Source organism: Sebastes umbrosus, chromosome 15, assembly GCF_015220745.1.
Source record: "Sebastes umbrosus isolate fSebUmb1 chromosome 15, fSebUmb1.pri, whole genome shotgun sequence".
In the NCBI taxonomy this organism is placed as follows: domain Eukaryota; kingdom Metazoa; phylum Chordata; class Actinopteri; order Perciformes; family Sebastidae; genus Sebastes; species Sebastes umbrosus.
Window position 1 is genome coordinate 8504168 of NC_051283.1, and position 27186 is coordinate 8531353.

General features: G+C 41.2%; 1 protein-coding gene across 2 annotated transcripts in view; it reads right to left on the reverse strand.

Annotated features, from left to right (window-relative positions):
• trappc9 (trafficking protein particle complex 9) overlaps positions 1–27186 on the reverse strand; it is a 250202-nt gene that overhangs the window by 146511 nt on the left and 76505 nt on the right. For both annotated transcript variants that reach the window (XM_037794320.1, XM_037794319.1), the window contains one exon: positions 12808–12926. In XM_037794320.1, the coding sequence (XP_037650248.1) occupies positions 12808–12926 (119 nt within the window). The remainder of the gene's footprint in view (positions 1–12807; positions 12927–27186) is intronic.

Below are 27186 nucleotides of genomic sequence, written 5' to 3' on the forward strand. Positions count from 1 at the left end.
CGAGTGTAATGACATCCCTGCTTGAGAAAGAATGAAGCACGTAATTACATTTGAGGATATCGAACTACTGCCTCGGGCATGAGAGAGCCGGCAGCAGGGCTCGCTGCGTCTCTTTCGGAGAGCGATAGGACGAGGAATGGAAGCAGATGCGGCGTCCGCGGAGGATGGTGGGATGCAACTAGTATCTCCTCATATGTGACTCACACACAACAAGCTGCAAAAAAAAAATAATCCCTGTGGGTTTCCATAGCAGACTCAATTCCTCAGTGACACATCCCAAACCCCATCCATCTTCTTATTCCTCGTCACTCGTGTTTCCTCTCGTCATCTATCACCGAGGCACGAGGGGATGCGCTTCATGTTGCTGTAGCCTAAAGTGGAAAGCGGAGGCGGGTGGGGCACAGCTGTGGTTTGCAGCTGGAGCTTCAAACTCTCAAATCAGTGAGGACCCGTGTATTGCGGCCAGGTAAATTAAGAGCTCGGAGATTAAACGGCTTGTAGGAATAAAAATGTTGGCAAACAGCCGGCGTTGGGTGTGTTGCTTTTCTGTGTGTGTGTGTGTGTTCCTGATGATGATTATGCCTTTTGATTAGTCTTAATTATCTCCCATTCCCCATCGCTCCTCTTTGCAGCCTCCTCCAGGCAAACACAGACACTCGGAGCTAGTCGGCAAAATCTCAAAACAGGCATTAGGGGTGGGGGGGAAAAAATCAATTCAGCTATGAATCGCAATTTGTTTACGATTCTGAAATAGATTTTTTTTAATGCCAGAATCGATATATTTGCTTCATTTGAGTCTATGCTGAGGTAGAAGGAAGTTACCGCTTTTATTGTTGTAGTCTGAGTAACGTTATGTCATATCCGTTCCGTATCTGTCAACCAAAACAAACCGCAGCCGGCCGCAGCTAGTCGAAATGCTAAAGTAGAAAACGGCAGAGGGTCTGCGTGGATACTACCTGCACCCTCACATGTTAAATCCAACGTGGCAAACACGACACATACAGTAAAGTATGGAAACACTTTGGGTTTCACACATTGCCAAGAAAAGCAGAGCTAGACATCACGGCTAAAGCTGCATGCTAACTCTGTCATGGACAGGAAACGTTAGCGTATTGCGGTAAACGTGCGGTCAAATTGGCCAACGCTATAACTGTAGAACACCCATATACTGACATTTATATTAAATGCATTCCAACGGTCCCGATGGAGCTGACCATGGATGTATAAAGAGAACGGAGCTGACGGGAGAGCTAACGACGGACTTGACAAAGTTAAAGGGAGCATACACATGTGACTACTTCCGTTTTTCAAAATAAGGTGCTAACAAAGGGAACTTTATATACAAAATACATATATGGAAATAAGACTGATTTGATTATGTTCACCAGAAGTATAAAACATTGCATGTCCCTTATAAATCAAAAAGAAAATACCACTAATTTGGAGATGTCTTTATTCTTTGATTTTTGGGTTGCTTGGAAAAATGTAATAAATAATGCCTGACAATGACTGATATATTCTCTGACTACATGCATGCTGAAAATCAAACATTTTTACCGGATTAATTTAGATATTTTCCAAAATAAAAGTCCCTAGAAGTGTATGATTCAACTTTTTTTTTTGGTCAAGTGTTAAAAAGTTAACAAAAATCGCAAGAAATCTTAATATTGAACCGCAATACATGTAGAATTGCAATAATCGCAATACATATTGAATCAGCACCCAAGTACCGTGATAGTATTGAATTGGGAGATATGTGTATCGTCCAAGCCCTAATAGACATACAGATTGACAGGTAGCAGCATGCTACACCAAGCTCACCCTCCCGAGAGGATGGATGGGATATTTGGTCCATTTGTCCCCCCACCCGTGGCGTCAGTGGAGACGGTTATCTCAAATAAGGCCAAATCTTTCGCCGAGGGAGCTGCTTGTCAAAGACAGGCAGAGAGGAGAAGCAGCTCTGTGATAGACAAGTGTACTGCGATGACCCTGGAGAGGCTTTAAAACTTTTGGAAGGGCTTTCTTCCTTTATGTAAGGTCTGGATAAATGCTTGGCAGGTGGTAGAAAGTCATACCGCACTGTTGGATCCTTCAGCATGGTGTCGTAAATGATGGGAATCGTGGAGCAGTCCGTTCACAATGGCCCGGTGAAGTGTTTTCTGCTTGATGGATTACTTTTTTCTGGAATGTCTCCATTGCAGTGAAGTGTAGTTTAGCCTCAAGGGACCTGACACTACCCATCAAGATACAGCATTGTTTGGGTACACTTTATGTCTTATCATAGGTTGACTGAATTATTACTTTTATCCCCACCTGTCTCTTTCTCTCTCTCTCTCTCTGGAGTCTAAGCTGAATGAACACATATTGACTTGTTTACAGCCAAAGTGAGCTTTAGCATCAATAGCCAACCTAATAAACACCCACAATGCAGCGAATTCAAACAAAGAGGTTGATCCATATTTTTCACCCAATGTCTGATCTTTGGAGGATATAAAAGACTAATTGGGTGGTATATACTCAACGTGGTAGCTGGAGTTCATTCCTATGGGTGGACAAAACGGTTGATTCATTTACATGAAAAGTAGCTAAAGCAGCTTTCAAGATCAATAGCAGCTGTGTCTCTGAGGCTGAGATACCAAATGAAATATCAGACCTTTATGTAGCTTAGGGGGGAAGGAAGACATTCATTCAGATTTGATTCCTGGGGTCATGATTTGATTCAAGATAAATGCTCCATTCAATAAAGCTGCTCCTAATTTTATCTGTACGGATTTTTGTAAACATGTTGCAGGGGGGGCTGCATTGCTCACATTATTGCAACCATTGAGCAACCTCCGGGTCTAAAAAGTGAAGCCAATGTGGAAGTGCCTTAAACCTGCATTCTTTCTAACAGCCAGCAGGGGGCGACTCCTCTGGTTGCAAAAAGAAGTCTGATTGTATAGAAGTCTATGAGGAAAATGAGCCTACTTCTCACTTGATTTATTACCTCAGTAAACACTATAAACATGAGTTTATGGTCTCAATCGCTAGTTTCAAGTCTTCTTCAATACAGCATGATGTTCATTTAGTAAATTATGGTCCCATTTAGAGTCAAATAGACCATAAAGCAGGGGATGCTTTAGGGCGTGGCTATCTTGTGATTGACAGGTAGCTACCACTGGGAGTTGTCTGTGTTTTCATTTTACAACTTTAACCCTTTCACAGTGTGTTTTCAGTTCATGAAAGTTAATATTAACATTTTGGTCACCTAAAAATGTCTTATTCAGTGTTTGCTTGTACTTAGCTCCACCCTCTCGTGTCATTTCTGTTTGCAAAAACATGAAGACGGCCAAAAACCAAGATGGCGACGGACAAAATGCCAAACTCGATGCTTCAAAACCGTAGTCGACAAACATGCTCCCACACATGTTTCTCAGCTGTAATAGTTAGTGTCAGTTAAATAAAATAACAATACATCAAATAATGATGTGAAAACAATCAGTTATTGCGGGTTTCGCTAACTATGTTGCGTTTTATTGCAGAGCACTAAAAACATCAGACAATCAATTTGGTGTTCCTGCACACCGCACTAAAGTAAGATTGTGAAAATACACCTATCCAAATGTTTCCAAAATGGCTTGCTTTTATTGAAGATGAGGTCCGTCGATTGTTTCCTCCTCTATTTCACTTGAACACACAATCACACACTAAGCTCTTCTTCATTATCTCTCCAGTTATTTCAATGTGAATCACCACAATAAGCAGCTCAACAAGCACATTCCTCAAATTCAAAATGAAAGTCCAACAACTGATATCAGTTTTATCACGTGTCATCGCTGTGACTATCCATTGCTGATGGAGAGAAGATGAAGATGAAAAATGGCCATCAAACAAAGTGGTTGTACCATCAACCACTGACGTAAGTTAGTCCATACAGAAATGACTGGGCTGTAGAAATGATGCATCTGCAATCAGACACCTGGATTACGCTATAATCGTGTACAGAGGGACATGAACAATCAAGCTGACTCTATATTCCATACAAAAACTGAAAAATTAGGAGAATAAATATAAGACTTAATTGTGTCAAAACTACAAGTCTTAATAACTAACGAATTAACTAATGAGTAAATCTTCCAGGATCTGTGCCACTAAAAATAACCCCGGCCAGCTTGTTCTTCCATAGACAATGCATCAGCAGCTGATCAATAAAAAAGATCAGCTTTCAAAAATCCATACTCATTTAAAATGACATGAAACTGAACATAGAGTCGGCGGAGAGCGAGTCAAAAGAGGGAAGAAAAGCAGGAGCAGTTTTAATCCTGAGCCAAGAAAAAGAAAATCATTTGGTTGTTCAGCTGGAGTTTCACACTTGGGCAGACAGCTGTGGCAGTTATAAATATCTGTATCACGAGCTGGGATCTGGATCTGTGAAGAGAGCTGAACTGCCATCGGGAGGCTGGGATTCTAAAAATAGCAAGGCAGGCTGGCTGGCAGGCAGGCAGCCGACTCTGCCTCTGTCTCCACTGGATTTGATTAGCCCTGAAGAAGCTCTGCCCACCCCAGCAACCCCCCGACTACACCTCCCCACCAGCCTCGACACTGTGTGTGTGTGTGTGTGTGTGTGTGTGTGGCATCATGTCTTGTCTGCAGGCCAGGTTCTTTCTCACTGCACACAGAAGCCACAGAAGCACTCCTCACTGTTAAGAAAAAGCTTACATCGGCTTTTCTGAAGTGTGATCTAATCCTCTCGCCTGCTGGTTTAAGGTTAACATCTCTACATATATACATTGACGATCTAAAACCAATCTAAAAACATAAAACCTAGTTCAAATTATGACACGGCGACTTTGCGTTGTGTTATCCGACACATAGGGTAACAAAAAAAGAACCAAATGTGGCAGCATCTGAATCAAACCTTGAGATTTTGAGAGATTTTCCAAAGGGGAGCTGCTAAAATCACCAGCTTAATAATTCATGATCGATTATGTAAGCTGCAATGATCAATATTGTTATATTAACAATGGATAAAATGACTGTGTTTAAAGTTTAATGTCGCTCCCAGTGACAAATTCACAATGTTTTATCATCAAACTTAGATTCCCTTTAGCGTCTTGTAGCCAACTGTTGGAAACTTGGCTCTCATCAATTCACTTCGAGCTGTTTTCAGTGAAAAAGCTCTGATACTGTGAATCCACTCTACATGCCCAGCACCAAAAGGCACAAAGACAAAGTTAGAGACTACCTGCCAAAGAAATAGGAATTTTTATCAGCCAAAGAGACAGATATGTCCCTCAGGAGGTGGTGGAGACCAAAAACAAAGCTAAAAGGAGAGTTTTTCATTCATCAGGTTGACAGAAAAATGAGTCCAAAATCATGATAACGTTGCTCCATGTCTGCTGCATGTGGAAATGGTGTGGTGCAGGCTAATACGTTCACCATGATAATTTTATAAGGTGAAAGTGTGTCATGCATAGTACTCAAGAGTTCGTTCCACTGCCCCCAAGTGGCCAGAAAAATAAATTAATACATCGATCAATATTTTCTGTGCACACACTGTCTTAGCCAGATGTGTCGCGCTGGACGGGCTCATTTGCATTAAGGACTGTTCCCGCTTCTTCATTTTGAAAGAGCAACAGCCAATGAGGAAACTCCAACACTCTGCCGACCAATCGTGTTACTTCATCACTCAGTCAGTGACAGACTTTTGAGTTTGTAGGGCTGGCCCTCTGCGGTCCAGCCAAAGATGAGTATTGGGCAAGGGTAAATAATAACGTTATCATGATGTGTTCAAGTGTAATCTTGTAAAATGTAGTTTTTACCAAAAACCAGTATGCAAACTGTAATAATCGACTAATTCCCAGTGATTTTCGAAAAGTATTTTTGCTTGGAATGCACATCCCTAGTAACAGCTACTAAATTTGTGTCCACCGCAGTAATACCTCACCAATGACTACCTGAAATGGGACTGTTTCATTTCACATTTGGCTGAGTTAAAAGGTTCACGTCATACAGAAAATTGTGCACTCTAAAACCGCTGATATTGGCAGGAGGACGTCCAGTAACAGCCTCGTCTCTCTCTCACATTGTTTGCTCTCCAGCCTCAGAGGAACACAGACATCTACATTCTAACAGCAATCTCTATATTACAATAATGACATTACGAGGAGGGAAATAAAATTGCACTAGATGCGGCTTTGCGGCACCCTAGACATTTGGTGTTTTGAAGATAATCGCCGGGCGTGTCTGAGGGGGCCTGCCTATTCCAGTATCATAGCTTCACTTGAAATGCCCTCGATGACATCTGTCCGGTGAAGATAGGTTCACGGGAGGGCTAAGTGAATGAGCAGGAATGCACACCGGCCGGCATTACGGTGACTCACGGGCAATCACAAAGGTGGGATTACTGTATCCCCTTCTTTTCTCTTACACCCAGCCTGTCACTCATGTCAGCCCTCACATAAATCCCCAGCAGATCCTCTGCATCTGCTGCTTCGGTCACGTGCGCAGACACTCCGATGGGGACGATCACGGCAGAACTCTTAGCAGACACAATCAAAACCACAACAGAGCTCGAGGAGGTGATGTGCTCCCACTGAGGACAGGCAGGTGGAATGAGACATAAAGCCGCGGTGATGAGGTGAGAGGAGTAATTGACAGTGTCAAAGAAACCAAGTTGCGGAAGTGCCCTCACTCTCCTAAGGGGACGAGTCATTGAAAATGTGTAAATAATCGGCAAAACCAACACGTCTGAGCGGGCTGAACTCGTTCACCTGCGCCGGATCCATCCTACCCTGACAGCATACACATTTTTCAAGCCCACAGGCGCTTCCCGGTTTGGTGGGAGGACTGAAAAAACGGGTGCTCGAGTTGAGCGATGAAAGGTCAGTGCGATAAACATGTTGACTCATCCTGTGCTGATTACAGATCAGTCATGATTGATTGCACTTTCTCATAGTCTGCAAGTATACATGCCAAGGAATGCCCGTGGCAAAATAGTGCATAGATACTCACATATACAAAACTTGGGGGAAAAAACAATATATAGAAAAAGTATGGCGAAACTCAAGCCTGAACAATATTAATGGGCTTATTTGGTTTAGGTAGTCAAAAATGGCCGAATTCACACCTGATTGGCCCATGTAAGATTTAGATATGCAGGGAACACCCTGCTTTACTGCCAGCCAGTTTGGCTAGAAGGTTTTCAATTTCCTGTGCATCTGTCAATCCATCCTCCTGGCAAAAATCAGCTATTAGCAGCTAATATACATTCTCTCTCATTAGTCATGCACACAAGCTGGTCAATCAAGATCCACATAACGCTAGTGGTATGCCTTTACAAAAAGTACTCCAACATATGCAGCGACACAGCTCAAAAACAGGAGTTTGGAAAGTTCACAGCAATGTCTTCAGGCAACATATTGGCACTTCCTGTTACAAATTAAATCAGGAGGATCGGCTCGTTGAAAAACTGTCTGAGGATGAAGGCAATTCTGCACATAAATGTGGGGTCTGCCAACACAGAAAGAGAAGACAGGTAAGATAACGAAGAAATATGGAAGAAAAGCTTGTGCTGGCGCTGAGCGCTCCAGGAACAACCAGCCAAGAGACAGGAGTGTTGATATTGGATGATTGTGTAAAAACACAGATTGCGTTCAGTGACAGTGATGATTTTTTGCATCAAATGCCAGTTTTTTTTTTGGAATTCCCTGTGCATGACAGCCGGTATGGTTAAGCTTCGTTTCCACACAGGTTTTGTTTTGTGTCCGTGAATCCGTGTTGTATACGGATTACGCGCCCTAGTGTTCAACGCAATGAAATGCATCTCTATATCTGGATGGATAGAAACACCACTGCACATATGCGGGAGATATTACTACATAGATATAAAAGAAATTACGATTGTGTTGACGATCAGAAAGTCATCCAGCACTTAAAAAAACATATGTGTTGCTGCACAATTAATCCAATATACGGATCAGGATTTTGGATTCCCACAAAATTAACATGATCGACCACGATATTGAGGTTAAAATGCATGCTCCGCTGCATATCAAATCAAGCGATTCCTAAACTAACAGCCAGCCACCAGGGGGAATCGAGATGTTTTGGCTTCACTTTTTGGGGAGCTATCATGCCGCTGCACGCGCACCCTTCAGCGGTAGCCTGTGAAAAACGTTCCTAAATGTTACAGCTGCAGTCCAGAGTAGAAGAGTAATATACTGTATATTACTCGCTTTATCAGAGAGCAGATGAGCAAAACAAAAATGCACTGAATTCAGGTGAAGAGGAACCTCATTTCAAGTCTTATTTTAATGCAAATATTTGTTGACTAGCAGGAATGTAGCACAATGTGAAAGTGAAAGCAGTGCTCTGTTGATTTAATATTCAGTAAATAGTTTTGGTACAATTTTATTCTGCTTCAAGGAGGTACACTGTGAACAAGGACCAGTCTTATTTTGATGCCAAGATTTGAACATTAGCAGGAATGAAGCACAACATGGAAGTCAAAGCAGTGCTCTGATTATTTAAATGTTGAAATGTTGAAGTACAATACAAATATTTTGTCCCTAAGATCAATGAATAATCTTGATGAATAATCATGATCTCGATATTAATCAAAATTATCATTTTGGCCATAATCGTGCAGCCCTGTGTTCTCATGCGAAAATCACAGATTTACTCTCATATAACCTTGTGGTTGGTGCATTTTGTTTTCAGACCGCAAACAAACCACAACAGAGTCCGCTTGGAAGTGGATCAGGACCCTCCTTTGCAGTCGGTCTCAATCTGTTTGTTAAATCCACACCGCAGTTTGATTGACAGCTTCCACATCAGCCTAAATGAAACCCTAACTAAATGTGCAAATGGACCGAACCAAACAGATTAAGGCGTGGAAGCACCCTTATTTCCCTGCCTTGCTACCTAAAGGGCACACTGCTTCCTGCATTAGCACTGAAGGTAAATCCTGAGGTGCAGAATCGTCCTATATAAATGTAAATAAATGCCAGGAAACATCCAATAGTTACTGAATTTTTTGATCACTTACATTTTGAATGATAAAAGGTCTAGCCCGGATTAACAACTGTACCAATAATGAAAATCTACGTAAATAGAGCGTCAAATTAAAGCTCTGTTGTCCAAAGATGTATTATTCTAAGGCAATGGACCGAAGAATCTTCCTCATATCAGTTTAAACTTTTTTAACATTATTTTTTATTCTATAAACAAAACAACATCAGTCTTATTGCATTGCATAACGTTGCATGGTATTATGTCAAACGGTGTCGTACGTGTCCACCTCCTTCTACGTCAAAGTGCGTCAAGTGGTTGTTGGCCTTCGGTGGGTTTGAGCCAAACCGCTGAAAACAATACAGCCCATAACGACGATGAGTCATGCAGCTGGAAACCCAGAATACATTTACTACAGTGTGCGGGCAAATCAGTGCACGGGCTTTTTGTTGAGCACACGGTGAAATGAATCACCCCGGTGCCTACTGTATGTCCAACAGCACGTCTACAAAATGAAACGGAGAAGGAGCTCTCGTCCTCACAACCTGCTTTTAAGCAGGCTTCTAGCAGGACAAGAGTCCTTGTGTAATTGGCTTTACTGTGGTTCCAACACCTAAATGCTGCTATGAAAGTCAGAGCTGCCAGTCAAACCCGGCCTCTAATAAGCCTAACCACTGATTAAAATGCCCAGTTTGCCTTTAACAATGGCTGCTTCTTTTTTTTCCCCCTTGCTGCACAGGTATGGGATATCTAACATCGGATTTATACAATAAATCCATAGGGGAAAGAATTGTGCTTTTTAACTGCAGTGTTGCTGAGTAGCATGAGGAGGATTTGCCAGTACAGCAGGGATTTGAACTAATACTTTATCCCATACATATATCACACACACACACACACACACACACACACACACACACACACACACACTGATTCAATCAATGGAATTACATTTTTATAATTGTCAGAATCTCTGAGATCCATCAGGGATAAATGTCCATAAATCTGTTTAAAGATTAATAGAAAAACGAGCTCCTTCTAACTCCAGATGATTTTCTCTTCAGTGTCAACATTAATCCAGGTGAGTTTGATCTGTAGGGTGCACAAATACCTCGAAAATTTAACTAAACTAACTTGGCACCTTGCGCGACGACATGAGGAGTGGAGTGACAAACTCAGTAGGGACCAAAAAAGTTTTTTCAGATAGCTTTCTCATTTTTTTAATAGACACTTTAAAAGGTGCTAAATTCAATATTCAGAGCATTAATATAGCAGCAAACCACTATTTTCTATGTAAAGATATAGAGGAGTAATGTCTACCTGAGCAGAGAATGTAGTCACTCTCCCTCTGTGTTTGTTGTAATCAGAGCTTCTCCGTGCTTTGTTTGTTTCCCCACCTTGGTCGGGGCATGTCAAAAGTTATAGCAACGTCCATCACCCAAATAATGTCTTGTGGCTTTTTGTGGAGAAATTTCAGTCATCCAGGGGATATTATGGATATCACAGTTGATAACACCGTCCCGACTGATGGCGTCGTCGCAGAAGCGTAGCACCACCCTCCGGTCCGGTGTGAATTATCCGCACTGCCGTGTTCCATTTTCGCAATGAGTTTCCTCCTAAATATTGCCGTGTCCACTCCACACGACAAAAAATCTATCCAGACAGAGAATGTCTAAGGAGCTAACGTTAACTAGGCTACATAATTCTTAAAACTAATCAGACCCTGAATGTTATGCTAACGCTAACATTAGCTGTTGTGGCTAGCCATGTTCTGTGACCAACATATAACATTTACAAGTGCTGATCAGCTACATTACTATCTTCGTTTTAACTTAGCTGCTGGGCAATCTCAAGCCATATATTGTCCTGTATTTGGTTGTTGAGGTAGTACTGTTTGTCACACGTTATTGGGTGTTGAGAAAGGGACAGGACAGCCCATTGATATTCTGAAACACCAAAAGTCCAAAATATCTCATTGAACTGAAAAAAGCCCATTTGTCCGACTGTCCATTACCCCGAAAAGAAACAGCCATTGTTCCAAGGACCCCGAAAACACACACTCTCCATGTAACAACCAGAAGCACATGGCTAATTATTATGCAGAATGACTGTGATCAAAGGATTTTATTGGTCAAACATAAATTTCCGCAGATGGAAATCCGCTGAAATTGAGGTCCGTCCGCAAGGGTGTGCAAGCATTCATAAAAACCCACAAAATCAGTTTATATAAATTTACGTGCAATTTTTTCGAACGGAAATCCATGCTTGATGTGGCTTTTAATCAGATATTTCAGACCAGTTTTATGATCATCTTGACCTCTTTCCATTATATACACAACCACAAGTTTTTAAAGAAAATTCATGCAACGTGGCCAAATGTAATTCCAACAAACCATCTATTTGAACTATTCATTTCCACTTGAACTATTAACAGTAAAACACTTTTATTTACTTTTAAAATGAAAAAATATAGTCGATCACTAACACCTTCCTGTGCAGACCCTGCCCACTTCTGGTTTAAATCCTAACATAGATATTTCTGTGACATAAAACAGATACAGATAGGAGTCATATCTTTGTGTGCCTATATTGTGCAGAGGCATATTGCACATAAAGGTGATTCAACACCTCTCTGTACATTATAACCTTCAGGAAGGTAAGGATGAGTTGTAGGGCTAGAGTACATTCATTTTGGCAGTGGCATATTGTGCTCTTGCTCTTTGCACATCCATGCCTATTTAACCCAGTCAACCTTTTGATGGTTGACCACTGTTTGTACATGTTCATCTTCAACCTCTTATCCGGGGTCGGGTCGCGGGGGCAACAGCTCCAGCAGGGGACTCCAAACTTCCCTTCCCCCGGGCCACATTAACCAGCTCTGACTGGGGGATACTGTTTTTACAGTATAACCATATATTATTGATGATAATATATGATTAGTCAAAGAAATGATTGCTCTTACTTTAAAAAAAGTTGTCACAGACTAAGCCTTCTTTGACCATGAAGAAGAGACATCCTCCTGTATTCTCTCTACCATTAGTCATCATCCTGTCAAACTTTTCTAAAAGACAGTCTGAAAAGTTGGAAAAACTTTGTTTGGAAGCACATCTGAGCATGAGACAGCAATGCTGTTTTCTCTCCTGATGATTCACAGAGGACAGAAAGGTAGTCGTCTAGTTTTTTTTTTAAAGGTAAGACAGTGCAACCACCTCACTTGCAGGTGGTGTGGTTGTTGTGCTACAGATGACCCTCAGCAGGTAGTCTCTGTCAGGGCGCCCGTTTCTACCCCTCCGACATACACAAATCCTCGACTAAACTTCCGTCCCCTGCTGATCAGCTCAATCTACTGCATTCATAAGTCTTCCTCTCGCCTTTTTTTTTCTTTCCCTGTCACACTATCTATTTTTCCCCTTTGCACTCTTTTGCAGTTTCACACAAAAAAACTCTGTAAACAGTTTTCTCTCTTTTCCTATGCCTGCCATGTTGGAGCTCTGAGTCCTTATTCAAAGAGCAGAGTGCACCTGCAGCCAAGGTGACACACCAGCCAAGTAAACTCAGTGTTCTTTCTGTATATCAAAAGCAGTAGTTTGGTGGTAAATAATGGTATAGTTGTACCATGCACCCACAGTGTGCTTGGTATGAAGAGAGAGAGAGAGAGAAGGAGCGAGAGTGAGGCGGTTAAATATCTATTCATTATCTGCAGGAAAAGGTGCAGTGAGACTGCACCAGGGTGGAAATGTGTTTTCCCTAAACTATGCTACAAGCCAGGAGAACAATAGGGCTATATGCCCTTGACACAGGCTATTGTTCACTCACCTTAACATGGCTGTACTCTGCCTTGCCGGACTCGCTGCCGACAGATTTGTTCTCGGGCCGGGGTTTGAGGACTTGGCGCAGCGGACTGGATATTGGCAGGCCTGTCACACTGATCCCATCTGAAAAGACACCACGGCGTCACACAGTCAGCCAAAAGAGTAGAGAGACCAGGCTATCATTTTTACAACAATTTTGTGATGAATTGTTTTAATCACTTTTTTAATGTAGTGATTTCCTAAATTTCCCAGAAGGGCCATGTTCCTCACAATTACTCGACGATCCCGAGGAAACAGTCCCAGACTTGATGCTTTTGATCAAATGTGGGAGTATAATATTTACTATATATGTATGCTGTGTATTATGTTATATATTATTATACAACTGTGGTCCTTGTCATCGGCCAAAGACTGTTGTACTAGGGAGGTCAGTAACTATACTGGCCCCCTCGCTAGCAACATCAAGACCACTTGAAGAATCTCGGTATCCTTTTTGACCAACATTTGAACTTTGAACCTCATATTACTAAAGTCACTCAGTCTTGTTACTTTCACTTGAGAAATATTTCAAAATTCAAGCCTATACTATCAGCGTATATGGAACCTCTAGTGCATACCTTAATCTTTTCTCGCTTAGACTACTGTAACTCCCTCTTTACGTGCATTGCTCAGTTCTCAGGCGAATAGATGCGAGTTCACGCCGGACGATGTGAATGGCGCAAAGGACGCGAATATGCAAAATATACATCATTCACGCGAATTGAAATATTTCAAGTCGAGCGAGAAATTTGCGTGACACTGTGCCGCAAAAGCCTATTAGGGGCGCCTGGGTTAGCTCAGTTGGTAGAGAGGGGGGCCATGTATTAAGGCTTGGTCCTGACCGCGGCGGCCCGGGTTCGAATCCGGCCTGTGGCCCTTTCCGCATCCACTCTCTCTCTCCCCCCTTTCAAGACTCTATCCACTGTCCTGTCAATAAAAAATGGAAAATGCCCCCAAAAAAATAACTTCAAAAAAAAAAAAAAAAAAAAAAAAAGCCTATTAGCATTGATATTCTCCTCCTGTCATCACTGACGTCCTGACGTTGTTGAATCAAAAATGGAGGAACAAAATATCGTAGCCGTCTGTGAGCACCCAGAGCTACGATAGTACATCATATATGTACACAGACCGGGCGAAACTCTGTGTATAAATGTGTGTATACAAACCCCAGACTGTCTATGGTATAAACAATAATCGCTGCCGTATTTAAGCCTAAATGACATTATGTTGGGTGTTGATGGAGCAGCTACAATGTTAGCCTAACCTGGCACTGATCGATCCGAACTCCATTAAGAAAACAAGCATTTTAAAAGTTGTTTGCTTGTCGTCTTGCGGACCTTGCGACCTGACAAAGCATGAATTCAGACTTTTTACAAATCGACATCATTATGTAGTAATTTCGGCATCCTTTTGATCTGTTTATTGCAATGAAATCACAGCACAATCTGTTTATTAGCCTTTTATAAATACTCTGTCTGCCTTTCAGGTTTGTGTATTGTGGTTGTATGCTTGTTTATGTATCATGCATATGTATGCGTATGTAGGTATATATGTTTATTTATTATACTGTATGTATGTTTGTGTGTAACTGTGCGTTTTAACAAATGCTATATAAATAAAATGATGATTATATCTTATCATCTCAATATGCTGTGGTCACTTTTTTCTTGCTAGACTACAAATATCCTACTTAGCTCCCACTTATGGTAACTAGTTTCTAATATTTTAAAATGACTGAATATCTGAGATCATAGGGTTCATGGCGCAACTACAAGCATGTGAAGAATAAATGAATGATTTTATATTTCTGACCTTGAGAGAAAGCAGTGTGGACGCGGTAGCAGCTGCAATATCAGCAGCTGCATAAGGCACAACCACGGGGGATGCTGCTCTCAGCCCACTCAGACGATTCTCAAAAAAAATGACGCCCAGAGCCCCTCACTCTGACGTCAAAGGAATGATATCGCTCTCTGACGTCAGTGGAATGCGAAGCCCTGCAATTTCCCCTAAGAGGGGGGAAATTACCGGCCTTTGCAGCAGCTCAGACAATTGGGTTCACAATAGACAGATACACATATTGGATGGATAAAGATGGGTATAATAGAACCAACTGGAGGAGTACTTCTGTTCAAAATAAAAAGCCAGAGCAAACAGAGTAGTGTGCACAGAATGAATATGTTGTTTTACCGATGGTATTAATGCTGTGAAAATGTGGATTATGCTAAATTTACCTTAACGGCAGGTAAACACAGAGGAAGAGTTTGTATTAACAGCAAATTAATAAAGCAAACTGGAGCAGATCAGAAAACAGGGAGACTTCTGAGTAAAATAATAAAACATAAAAGAGGGCAAAATATAAACAAAGGTGCGTCTCTATTAATAGGCAAAATTAAGAAGAGCATAGGCTTAACTCATTCCCTTATATTAGATCTCAGCAATTTCTTTAGCCAGGAACAGAAAGCATATGTATGTAGAGCGAACACAGATTTTCTTCTTGCATTCTTCTTCTATTTAATAAATAATAACTGTCTGCTTGAATACACATTGATGCTTCAGGCTCTGCCTACCTCTCTACACGTGTTACGCTGTCTCCAATAATAATCTCAAATATAGGCCTGACCTTCTCTTCAGTGGAGGTAACTAATCGTGTCCTGTGTTCTTGACACCCTTACCTACAATATCCAGGCTGATCTCATACACTGTTTGTAGCTTAACCTACGAAAAGTTATGTACTGTAATTTGTGTATATCCAACAAAATCTGTTTGTGTGTAACTCAAATAATCATGAACCAGGAAGTATAAAGAGCAGCAAACGCCGCAAAGGGAGGAAGTCGAGGTGGATGGGTGGGTCAAAAAATAACAGACTTTCGCCCAGGAGACCGCTGTTTATACGCCGTGTGAAACCAGAAGTCAATTAATATTTTTTTTTTTACACAACTTACGTACTTAAGTAACGCCACTTCTGGAGTTATTTGAAGCTTTTCCTAAGCCTAACTAAGTAGCTTTCTTACCTAAATCCCCTAAGGGAGTTGTTTCCTGTAAAGACATTTTATTTTGAAAAGACTGTATGCATGTAACAAGCGGAAATTGACACATGTTGCTGGACATTCGTAGGAAAACGAAGGAAAAAGAAGGAATAACTTTTTTATAAGATATCATATAGGAACTGTTGTATGACAACACGTTGTGGTATCTAATATAGCTTATGTGTGGTGAATTGTGACTAATTATGAGGACATTTTAAATGACATTGCAATTCATTTACATTCTCCTTTATACAAACTCACTGGGAGCAATTTGGGGTTCTCGAGTTTTGTTCAAGGACACGTTGGCATGTGAGGAGAAGCTGATATTGATAGAAAAAAAAAAGGCTTCGATTGAGCTTTTAATGTAAATAAAAAATTAAGCAACACTTTCTATGATGCCCATGTTTATAATGCACTATAAACATACTTCTAATACATTATAATCTTCTTATAGTACTAAACAATTCAATTGCCACTTACAATGTTGCGCCAGTCAGTGTATTCTGTGTCATTTCATGCCGTATGGCGTCTGTTGGTTGGTTTGGTGGTCACAAAAATGACACTGTGAGACTTTTGTCCTTAATTTCTGACAGAACTCTGGCCCGGGTCGTCTTTAGTCAGCACAGCTCTGACCCGGCCTTGGTAGACATGTCTCACATTATGATCCAGAGCCACCGTGTTTGATTAGATTTCTCCACGTTTCACTCACGATTGTCAGCTTAGGCGCCTTAACTGTGTGAAACTTGTCCATAGCGATTGCCGTCACTGCTCTGGTGAGAACAATCTCCTCTTGTTATTGCCTCATTCTCTATATCCTGCTGCTAAACAGATTAGATATGCATCCAGACACAGACTCGGAGTGGCAGAAAGGGAAAGATCCAAAAATACACACAACGCTTTTAGACTTTATGAACTGCATCCTTCATTATGGTACCCAGCCTGTTTCAGGAGATACACATGACTCGCCGTGTCCTGTGGCACAGAGACTGTGTGAGTAATGGGTGCCGTGATTAACGATGGCATTGCTCACAATCATCCCCTCCTTTATACCCTCCTTCCAATCAGTATCTGTCTAGTTTTCTGTCTAACCGTCTCGGGGAAAACAGGGTGAACTCAGCGTTTCTATCAGCGGCCACCGCGCTGCCTGAGTTTTGGTAGAACAGCAAAGACTGGGAGTGTCACTTCTGAGATAGTTGTAACTAGGCTTGCCGTGGTCGTCGGTGTTGCATGGTGTTCGGGCATACAACGATCACATTGCTTGCACACCGCCCTACTGTTGTTTTGCTAGCAAAAGCATCTATTTGGCAATATTTTGGATTAAAACCCAATGCTAATAGGGAACCTGATAATCTGTAAAGTTTTGGTACAAAGCCGTGCGGAGGACGGAACAAAAACAGGATCGCAGACTGGATAGGCCAGACCATGAATATATTATAACAACTGGAAAGCAGACCCCATGATGGTGTCTATTCAGTCCAATGAGAACTGCTCACCTGGCGCATACACCAAAAAAGTTTTCTAGCTTTCGGGTTTACTTCCGGGGTATGCGGCCCACTGAATAGGCACAGTAGTGTTTTTCCCACTTGCCCCATAGACTTTACATTGTGATGACGTCACAGATTTTAAAATCGCTTTTCTCGGCTCGAGGAAAATTTTACAAATACATAATCCTCCATTAATCAAAAATTCATAATAGAAAGAGTCATAATTGACCTTGTTTGCAGTTCAAGGTGTCCTGTTTTACAGTTTTACAATGGTGGTCTATTGGGAAAATGCTTTTAGGGGCGCAGGGGGATTTCTTGTTGCAATACCATGAGTGGCCATTGGAAAAAACTGGAAGCAAGGCTGAGCGGTGGCACCGTATCCAGATCTTATAATACATTCATGGGCCAGACACATGGCCATCCAACCTTAAAGATCAAAGTAAGCGCTCTACAGATATTGAGCATCATCAACAAATATCTTTTCTTGTAAAATGTCTGGTGTAATCCGTAACACCGGTGTTGTCACATGTTTATTAACCGATGGGAACATTTCCTCACCGTGGCATCCCTAGTTGTAACATTATTAGCACAGGTCTGAAGGTTGATATGATATTGTGGATCTCAGTTGCACTCACATTTACGAGCCCTTTCCCGGACGATAGATATATCTAGTAAATATGGAAGATATGACTTGTTACAGTGTATATATTAAAAACCATGTTCAATATCCTGTTAAAGGAAGAGAATCATGAGAATGGAAAATACCCGTAAAACACCAAACACTGCTTGACCTGAGCCTCATTTAACATTTACTATACCCATTAAAGATGGACAATTAAATGTTTCATAACTGTGAGTAAAACCCACTTTGACACGTACTGTAACTTTGTGTTATTTCTGGACATCAAATACACCATTAATCCAATTCAAACAATGCCAAATCAAGTTTTATTACAGCACGAACTTACGGCGCCTCGCTCAAAACCACACTGTTATTCCGAGCTGACACGCAACACTGAGACTGTAAGAGCATCATTACGCTTCTATCAGTCTTTACAGAGAGAGGGAGGGAGAGGAATGGGTCTACGTAGTGAGCAGAAATCTGTTAGGTAATACACAAAGATCTGAACAAATGATTACAGTCATTACAGAAAGCCATTCCAGTCTGTCTGGACGCTCCATTAAAGTCCTCTACAAACAGCTGCTTTGTTTTAACAGCAGCAACGAATGTCTGGCATGCAGAGATTCACATCACACACGTTTAACTTGAGGCAACAATGCAACAGCTAGCAATATTCTACTATATGCTTTTTTCGTTACCAATGCATTGTTATCCTTAACTTCAATAACATAGAGGCCTCAGAACTTCCACACATTGTCTGAGACCGTCGTGTGATAAGCAGCCACTGTGGTGCTGTTTGTGAGCCGTCCTGCTGAGAGATCACCTGTCAAACAGTGTGTCGGGTGCTGTGGTCTTTCTCCTTTGATTCTCCGTTAATTAGGTTTCCGCAGGTTGCACTCTTATCTTTGTCTGTGCAGCCGTGGTGGTTATCACTGCTCATGATTACTGCTCAGTTCTCCTTCTGTTTATTCCCAACAAACTGGAAAACTGGAAGTGGAAGAACACCACTTCCTTTGCTACTAAAGCAGGGTGTACTTTAAAACTTTAATGGCACTTGGAGAGCGCAGCAACCTCCACCCCCCATCTCCGTTCAGCTCCACGTGTATTTTTGTTTATGGTGATTTTTTATCAGCTGTACGTAGCGGGAACTGGACAGAAACAAAATAAAACTCACCTAAACCGGCGTCCTTACTCTTTCCAACAATCACCAAGTGTACTTTGGTCAAACTCAACTAATTTAACTGAGTTTAATGTGAAAGAACGCCGATTCTACCCCGCTCTCTCTATCTCTGAAGGAAGAAGGCGGGGTCATGCGTAATCAACACGTCATCAGTTACACTGCGCATGTGTAATACCCAGAGGTCTTAATGTTCTGGCTGATCGTAATGCTTAAAAGAATTCCTGAATCTGGATATTTTGAAAAAATATAAACATGAAGAGATAAACGGATAAAATCCAGATGCATTTTAATACACTTTTGTTAACATATATGCATCTCCGTTAACAAAATGCAAATCAGGGTCAGTCCTACTCCAGGCCAGAGGATGAGGAGGGGATGCCATCCCCCTTGTTAGCAAAATAACCAAAATGCATGCCCCTTGTTAACCTGTCATCCTCTCTCCCCATCCCCTAGTAGCAGAGAGCGTGCCAGGGCAGAGGGGTTGTTTAGTTGAATATGTTACTCTAGTCTGCCTCACTCATTGGTCCTTTATCTGACTGAGGTTTGTGCAAGTTAGAATCTATGCTCATCAAATTATATGGACTGACCATGGCTCTGAAATATCAGTAGCCATCCATGGCGCTGTCCGTGGTGCTGAAGTAGCAGATGGACGGATTTATAATTGCGACTTTTCCGTCCAGCCCTTCTGTCAGTTTCATTTCGGATCAATAATATTCTCTAAAGTATATAGCTAGGGCGGGGATATTAAAAAATACAGAATCACGGGTAAATTAACCACGTCTGTCCCCCGTAAAAAATAACAAATTGCGTACTTGTGGTAGTAATGCACCTAATGCCAAATCCCCAGAAGAAGAATAACTTGTGCACTTTAGTAGTTAAGTAACAACAATAACCTAGCCAGCTAACAACTATCCATAACACAAACACATGAATGACTTCCATGGATGAACTACGAGCGAGACAAAAGTTAATCAGCTTCACCGGCTCTCATTCAAGCCATTCCCAAACCCAGATATCATTCAGTGGTTGAACTGATCAGGGATCAGATAAATGCTTCCCCATCTCAGTTTCACAGTTGTAATTACCACTTGGAAGTTGACCACCTTCCGGGGTGGTTTGAGCAATCAGATTTCAATCTGTATCGAATGCTTCTTGAACTCATTTACATTTATAGCTTTGTGATATCCGATTACTAATCCGGTCCGCCGATGACGCACAAAGGGACTGAATGCGAATGGGGTCTTTGATTTAACTCAAGAAGTTTCTGACCAAAGAATATATAAACAAGATTACAAACCTGACCAGGCAATCAATGGCAGTTTTAAATACGGAGTACTATGGACACATTTTGGTCAGTACCCAAAAAAGTACCGAGGTTCGCAGCCGTATTTACTACAAGGATCTTTTTCCTTCAAGAAAATACTCATTAGACTCCAGATATTTAGAACAGCAAATGTAAAACCCTTCATGAATAGCTATAGCATAAACTGTATATAAAGATTGACGGCACGTCTCCACTTCCTCCCACTGTACAGAAGTGAAGCCAAAATATCCCAGATACGGGAGCTGCCATCATTTTTACGTAATTCTTCGCAGTAGTGATCGGGCGGTGGAGTCGTATCATTGTCATCCACCCGAATCAATCACAAGACGAGCGCAGCCGCAGCTTGTCACAGCTGTCAATCATGACGTCTCACCCCCTTTTTATAGCATCAAATAGCTAATCATAACCAAACTTATCAGAAAAATGAACAATTGAACATACATCAGTGAGATAAGAACTACCTAATATGGCAGAAACCATCTTTGGGAAAAAATGTATTTGACGTGTACTTTGAGTTTTTAGTTTGGTCCATGCCCCATTCACTAACATGGAGGGGGCGGGACTTATGACCTATATTGCAGAGCAGCCACCAGGGGGAGATCAAGATGTTTTAGCTTCATTTTTGGGGAGCTGTAATGTCGTCCATCTTTATATACAGTCTGTGGACTATAGGTTGAAACACAACATCATTGATAACAGAGAGAAGTATGAACACATCACAGGTTATTACTTTAAAAAGTGTTCTTGTGGGGCTAAGCCAGCTGGTGTGGCAAGCTAAGAAATTTAAAACTAACGACACAGGTAAGACATTGTCTCAATGATGTCGACTGAGGACAAACAACGAGAGAACTTTAAGACAGCCCCTCCCTGTCCCTTACCGATTCAAACAGAGCTTCTGAATGCATCTTCCCCTCCGTCTGAGTCTAATTTAATTCATGTTGTTAGTCGGCATAATGTGTTTCTTGTGTCTCTTTACTTTGTTGTTGATGCAGACATTTACAAGGCGTTATCTTCAAAGACAACATTAATGTAGGCGGTGGCACTGTCATTAGGTACAACGCTCACACCATTTAATACGATAAAGCTCGCTAAGTCAAGGCCCATTAGTCCTGAGTGATGACATCGCTTCCATCTGATCCTGAGTTATGGTGTCGTGGTCTCGATGCCGGACCTGAAAGTGAGGGACAAACTCGTCTGAGGATAAATCAATGAGGCTCGGCCTGTTTTGAATGTTCCCCCCCGCACTGTTCTCTGTGGCCTTGCCTGCTTTGCCCCTTCTGCCTCAGCTGAAGCACAAAGGACATCGAGTGCAGCACCGCCAGGCGACATCACAGTTAAGGCTGATGGATTGACTTCCTCCACAGTGTGAATATAAATACAGGCTGATCAATAAATAGCACATAATTAGTGGAAATTCTACTAATGATATGTAATATCACTCTGAACATGCTGACAAGTGTGAATCAAGGTGCAAACTAATTTCCACCTTCATGACAGTCAAATCCAAGCCTTGGTCATATGAGGGCTGCTAGACATCTGAGCTTACAGTTATATTTAATACAGAGAGGCGCTGATGTTAACGCAATGTACCAGCAGCACACACATCAGAGAGACTCTGACACACTACACAAGCTGTGAGCTATCATTTATCCTCAGGCTGTGGAGCTGGAAAAAGAGAAGGCGTGAAAGAGGAACAGAGAGACAGAAAAAAGAAAGAGTGTATGTGGATCTTTTCACCTGGGCAAACTGAAGGCAAACTTCATTCATATTCATCCACATATTCACAATCATTGTCAGATTTTCCATGATAAGGTGGGAGCAGCTGATGTTATTCTACTTTTTATTAAGACTATTTTAAATCCGTGCTGATTTGTATTGACCCTACCCCAAGAACAATGAATATTTATAAAGCAAACAGATTTCAATTAAATGCGTCAATGGCCCAATATTGTAAAAGTTCTAGGTGTAGCACTTTCAAATTTCAATATCTTATTAAAATTTGATTCATTGTTATAATAGGGCTCAACAGTGAGGTCTCCGGAAGTGAAAATCCCTTTCATATTCTGAATCGCGGATTTGATTATTAGCCATAATGTCGTGACCATCCAAGGTAGACTCACCATGAATTTTGAAACAATGGTATATGCCACAAGTCTGCATGATATCAACATGTTTTATTTGCGACGTCATGGAGAAGTACTACACTACCTACAATCCTAAGTGTAACGGCGGTCACTTTTGATCTCTATTGCTTTAAACAAAGGAGGCTGCAGCAAAAGTCATTTGACATCAGTATTTAGTGTAGTTGTCATGTCAAGCTTATTTTAGCTTAGCTTAGCATAAATACCGGAAGCATCCGCTGACCAACAGCCTTGAATTTTGCATTTACAGTGGAGGAAATAAGTATTTGATCCCCTGCCGATTTTGTAAGTTTGCCCACTTACAAAGAAAAGAACGGTCTATAATTTTAATGGTAGGTTTATTTTAACAGTGAGAGACAGAATATAAAAAAAAAATCCAGAAAATCACATCATATACAAGTTATAAATTGATTTGTATTTTATTGTGGGAAATAAGTATTTGATCCCCTAGGAAAACATGACTCAGTACTTGGTGGAGAAACGTTAATGGCAAGCACAGAGGTCAGACGTTTCTTGTAGATGGTCACCAGGTTTGCGCACATCTCAGGGGGGATTTTGGTCCACTCCTCTTTGCAGATCATCTCCAAATCCTTAAGGTTTCGAGGCTGTCGCTTGGCAACTCGAAGCTTCAGCTCCCTCCACAGATTTTCTGTGGAATTAAGGTCCGGAGACTGGCTAGGTCACTCCATGACCTTAATGTGCTTCTTCTTGAGCCACTCCTTTGTTGCCTTGGCCGTATGTTTTGGGTCATTGTCGTGCTGGAAGACCAATCCACGACCCATTTTCAGTGTCCTGGCTGAGGGAAGGAGGTTGTCGCCCAACATTTCACGGTACATGGCCCCATCCATCCTCCCTTTGATGCGGTGAAGTCGTCCTGTCCCCTTAGAAGAGAAACACCCCCAAAACATAATGTTTCCACCTCTATGCTTGACGGTGGGGATGGTGTTCTTGGGGTTATAGTCAGCATTTCTCTTCCTCCAAACACGGCGAGTTGAGTTGATGCCAAAGAGCTCGATTTTGGTCTCATCTGACCACATCACCTTCTCCCAAGCCTTCTCTGAATCGTTCAGGTGTTCATTGGCAAACAGACGGGCCTGTACATGTGCCTTCTTGAGCAGGGGGACATTGCGGGCGGTGCAGGATTTTAATCCATTACGGCGTAGTGTGTTACCAATGGTTTTCTTGGTGATTGTGGTCCCAGCTGTCTTGCGATCATTAAGAAGTTCCTCCCGTGTAGTTCTGGGCTGATCCCTCACCTTTCTCATGATCATCGATATCCCACGAGACGAGATCTTGCGTGGAGCCCCAGACCGAGGGCGATTGATGGTCATTTTGTGTTTCTTCCATTTCCGAATAATGGCACCAACAGTTGTCTCCTTCTCACCAAGCTGCTTGCTGATGGTCTTGTAGCCCATTCCAGTCTTGTGCAGGTCTACAATCTTGTCCCTGACGTCCTTAGACAGCCATTTGGTCTTGCCCATGGTGGAGAGGTGAGAATCTGATTGTGGACAGGTGTCTTTTATACAGGTAATGAGTTGAGACAGTTGTCTTTTATACAGGTCACGAGTTGAGATTCGGAGTACTTTCTTAAAGCGAGAGGACTAATCTAACCGGTCTGCGGGGGACAGAATTCTTGCTGGTTGCTAGGGGATCAAATACTTATTTCCCACAATAAAATACAAATCAATTTATAACTTTTATATGATGTGATTTTCTGGATTTTTTTTTTATATTCTGTCTCTCACTGTTAAAATAAACCTACCATTAAAATTATAGACCGTTCTTTTCTTTGTTAGTGGGCAAACTTACAAAATCGGCAAGGGATCAAATACTTATTTCCTCTACTGTATCTCGTCTTGTTTGTTTGATTCGTACACAAAAAGAAATGTAAAAATGACAATTTGTAGTTTTACAGAGAGTTATGTTCTAAAATAAACTTTAGAGTACAGACATCTAATCTAACTTTCGGAAAGAAAGCGAATAAGCAAATTTCCCGAAATGTCCCTTTCCCTGGCCAGACTACCCTTAAGATAAAATTTTGTTTTTTTAACAGCTTCGTCTCTTAGCATTTGTGAAAAATAAATGTTCTTCTTGTTGTATATTTGTATATTTGAAGCCAACTTCCTACAGGTGCCTGTGACTCAGGAGGTTGTGCGAGTTGTTCCTTAATCGCAGGGGTTGGCAGCTCCTCCTGTCTATGTGTCAGAGTGTCCTTGAGCAAGACACCAAACCCAAAAATAGCTCCCAATCGTCAGACCGAGTAACTTGCGTCGTAGCTCAGTGCCATTGGTATGAGAGTGTGTGTGTGTGTGTGTGAATGGTTGAATGAGAAGCAGATTGTAAAGCACTTCCAATAAAAGCGCTGTATAAATGCAGTCCATTTACCCTCCATTCCTTGGTGCTGTGACGAAATTCATCAAATGGAACCCAGTGGCACGAAATTTAGAAAGAGACTACCAATTTGTTGGCAATGGTTTAGTTCATTAAAAGTATCCACAAGGTGGGGACGCATTAAAAGAATGCATTAACCCACTTAGTATGAAGACTGCCATACAAACATATTGTGTGCGATGTAAAACGGCTTCGGTGAATCCGTTTCTTAGGCGATTCAGTGCAGTGTAGAAAATGGCAAAACTGAACAATGACATGCATCATTATTCTATAGTTGTTTTCATGCATTTAAGATCAGTGCCTGCCAACTAATTAGTGTCATTTTAAAAACATTGCCAGAGAGCAGTAAGGTACATCATCCCACTAAGCTTCATGAACATTGAAAACATTGTTTGTGGACTAAAAAACAGACAATACTCCCACCCCTGATTTCACTGCACTGGAAGTACAGTCAGTACGAACACTTTTTATACAATAATTTACCACTAAAATGGAACAATGTTTACAATGACCAATTCAAAATCTTATTACAGTTAAATTAATTTTCAGTATAACATAGCCTGTTTCAGATTAATTACTTGTTTGTACCTATACTGACTGTAGAGGTCTCAAAATGTTCTATAATACCAAGTACCAGTTTTCAAAATGTTCTGTATATCATAACAAAAGTTAAGGAATAGTTGGGAATTATGCTTAATTGTTGTCTTGCTGAGAATTAGAAGAAACGATTGATACCACTCACTCTTGCATCTGCACTCCAAATATGAAGATAGAGCCACGAAGTGATTAGCCTAATTTAGTACAAAGACAGGAAGCAGGGGGGCAAACACAGCTAGTCTTCACTACACTTGGTTGCCGGTTTCTGAGAAATACTGTAGTTCCAGCACAGAATTTCCTGTAAAACCACCACCAGTTGTTAGAGATGGGTATCGTTAGGATTTTATCGATACTACTACTCTTATCGATACTCCTTATTGGTTCAGTTCTTTATAGATACTCTTGTCGGTTATTTTTCATTATCAAATAATTAAAAAAATATATATTATAAATAAAAAAAAGAAAAATTCAGAACAGGATTAAAATGTATGTCTATTATAAATATAACTAGGCTAAATGTTGTTTCTAGAGCAGCAACAGTAATGTTACAACAGCAAAATCACTGTATAAACTCGATAATATCTCATTGGAAACAAATGTCAATAAAATAAATAATATTACAGAGTGATTTTTATAAAGAATGAAGAACACAGACATCAGTCAGTATCAGTCCTTCCTCCTTTCCTCTGTCCTCCTCCCTCTGCTGATGTGAATCACTGCCTGCAGGTAGCGCTGGTAGAGGGAGGAGGGGCTGCTTTGTCTCATCTGATCAGTTTACAAGAATTTTTACAAGAAATTCTAAGATGCGTGGCAAACTAAGCTAAACAGTTAGACTACATACATAAAGCTTTTGTTTTCCTGTAGTTTGTTTGAGCTAGCACACTGTGCTTGTGAAAAACTTAGCAGCATTGGATGAGAGACGGACAGCAGATTGAAATAGCTTCCCTACATGTTTACATGTTAATGCTTGTTGAACAGGTGTAATGATAAAGTATCGGCCTTTTTACTCACAGAGGTTTTACTGCACTTCTGACAACGAGCGTAGTTGGAGGGGCTCACCCCCGAGGAGATTCCGCAGCGTGATGATAACTTCCACCAAAACGTACAAGTAACCGGTAACATTAGAGCTTATCAATACTATAGTCTTTAATAATCTAGCCCCGAGGCCCGTTTAATAGCAGGTTTTGTCAACTTTAGAAGAGCTGTAAGTCATATATTTTATTAAATTTGACAGTGCCTGGGTAGCTGTTTCCCCCGTCTTACAGTCTTTATGCCGAGCTAACCCTGGCTCAACTCCGCAGACATGAGAGTTGTATCGATATTCTTATCCATCTCTCGGACAGATGGCTCATAAGCGTATTTCTGAAAATATCAAAATGTTCTTTTAAACTGGTAGAAAGTCAACTTTTCCATGCATCACAAAATGACTGTTACTGTACCTGGTTGTACAGTACTTAGTTTAAAAATGTCTCTCGAGGTGGGATACTCGGGTAAAGCCTAATGTGTTGTTGCCTCCAACAAGATAATGATTCATTGATGGTAATATGTGGTACAATATACATGTGACCATGTGTGGTGG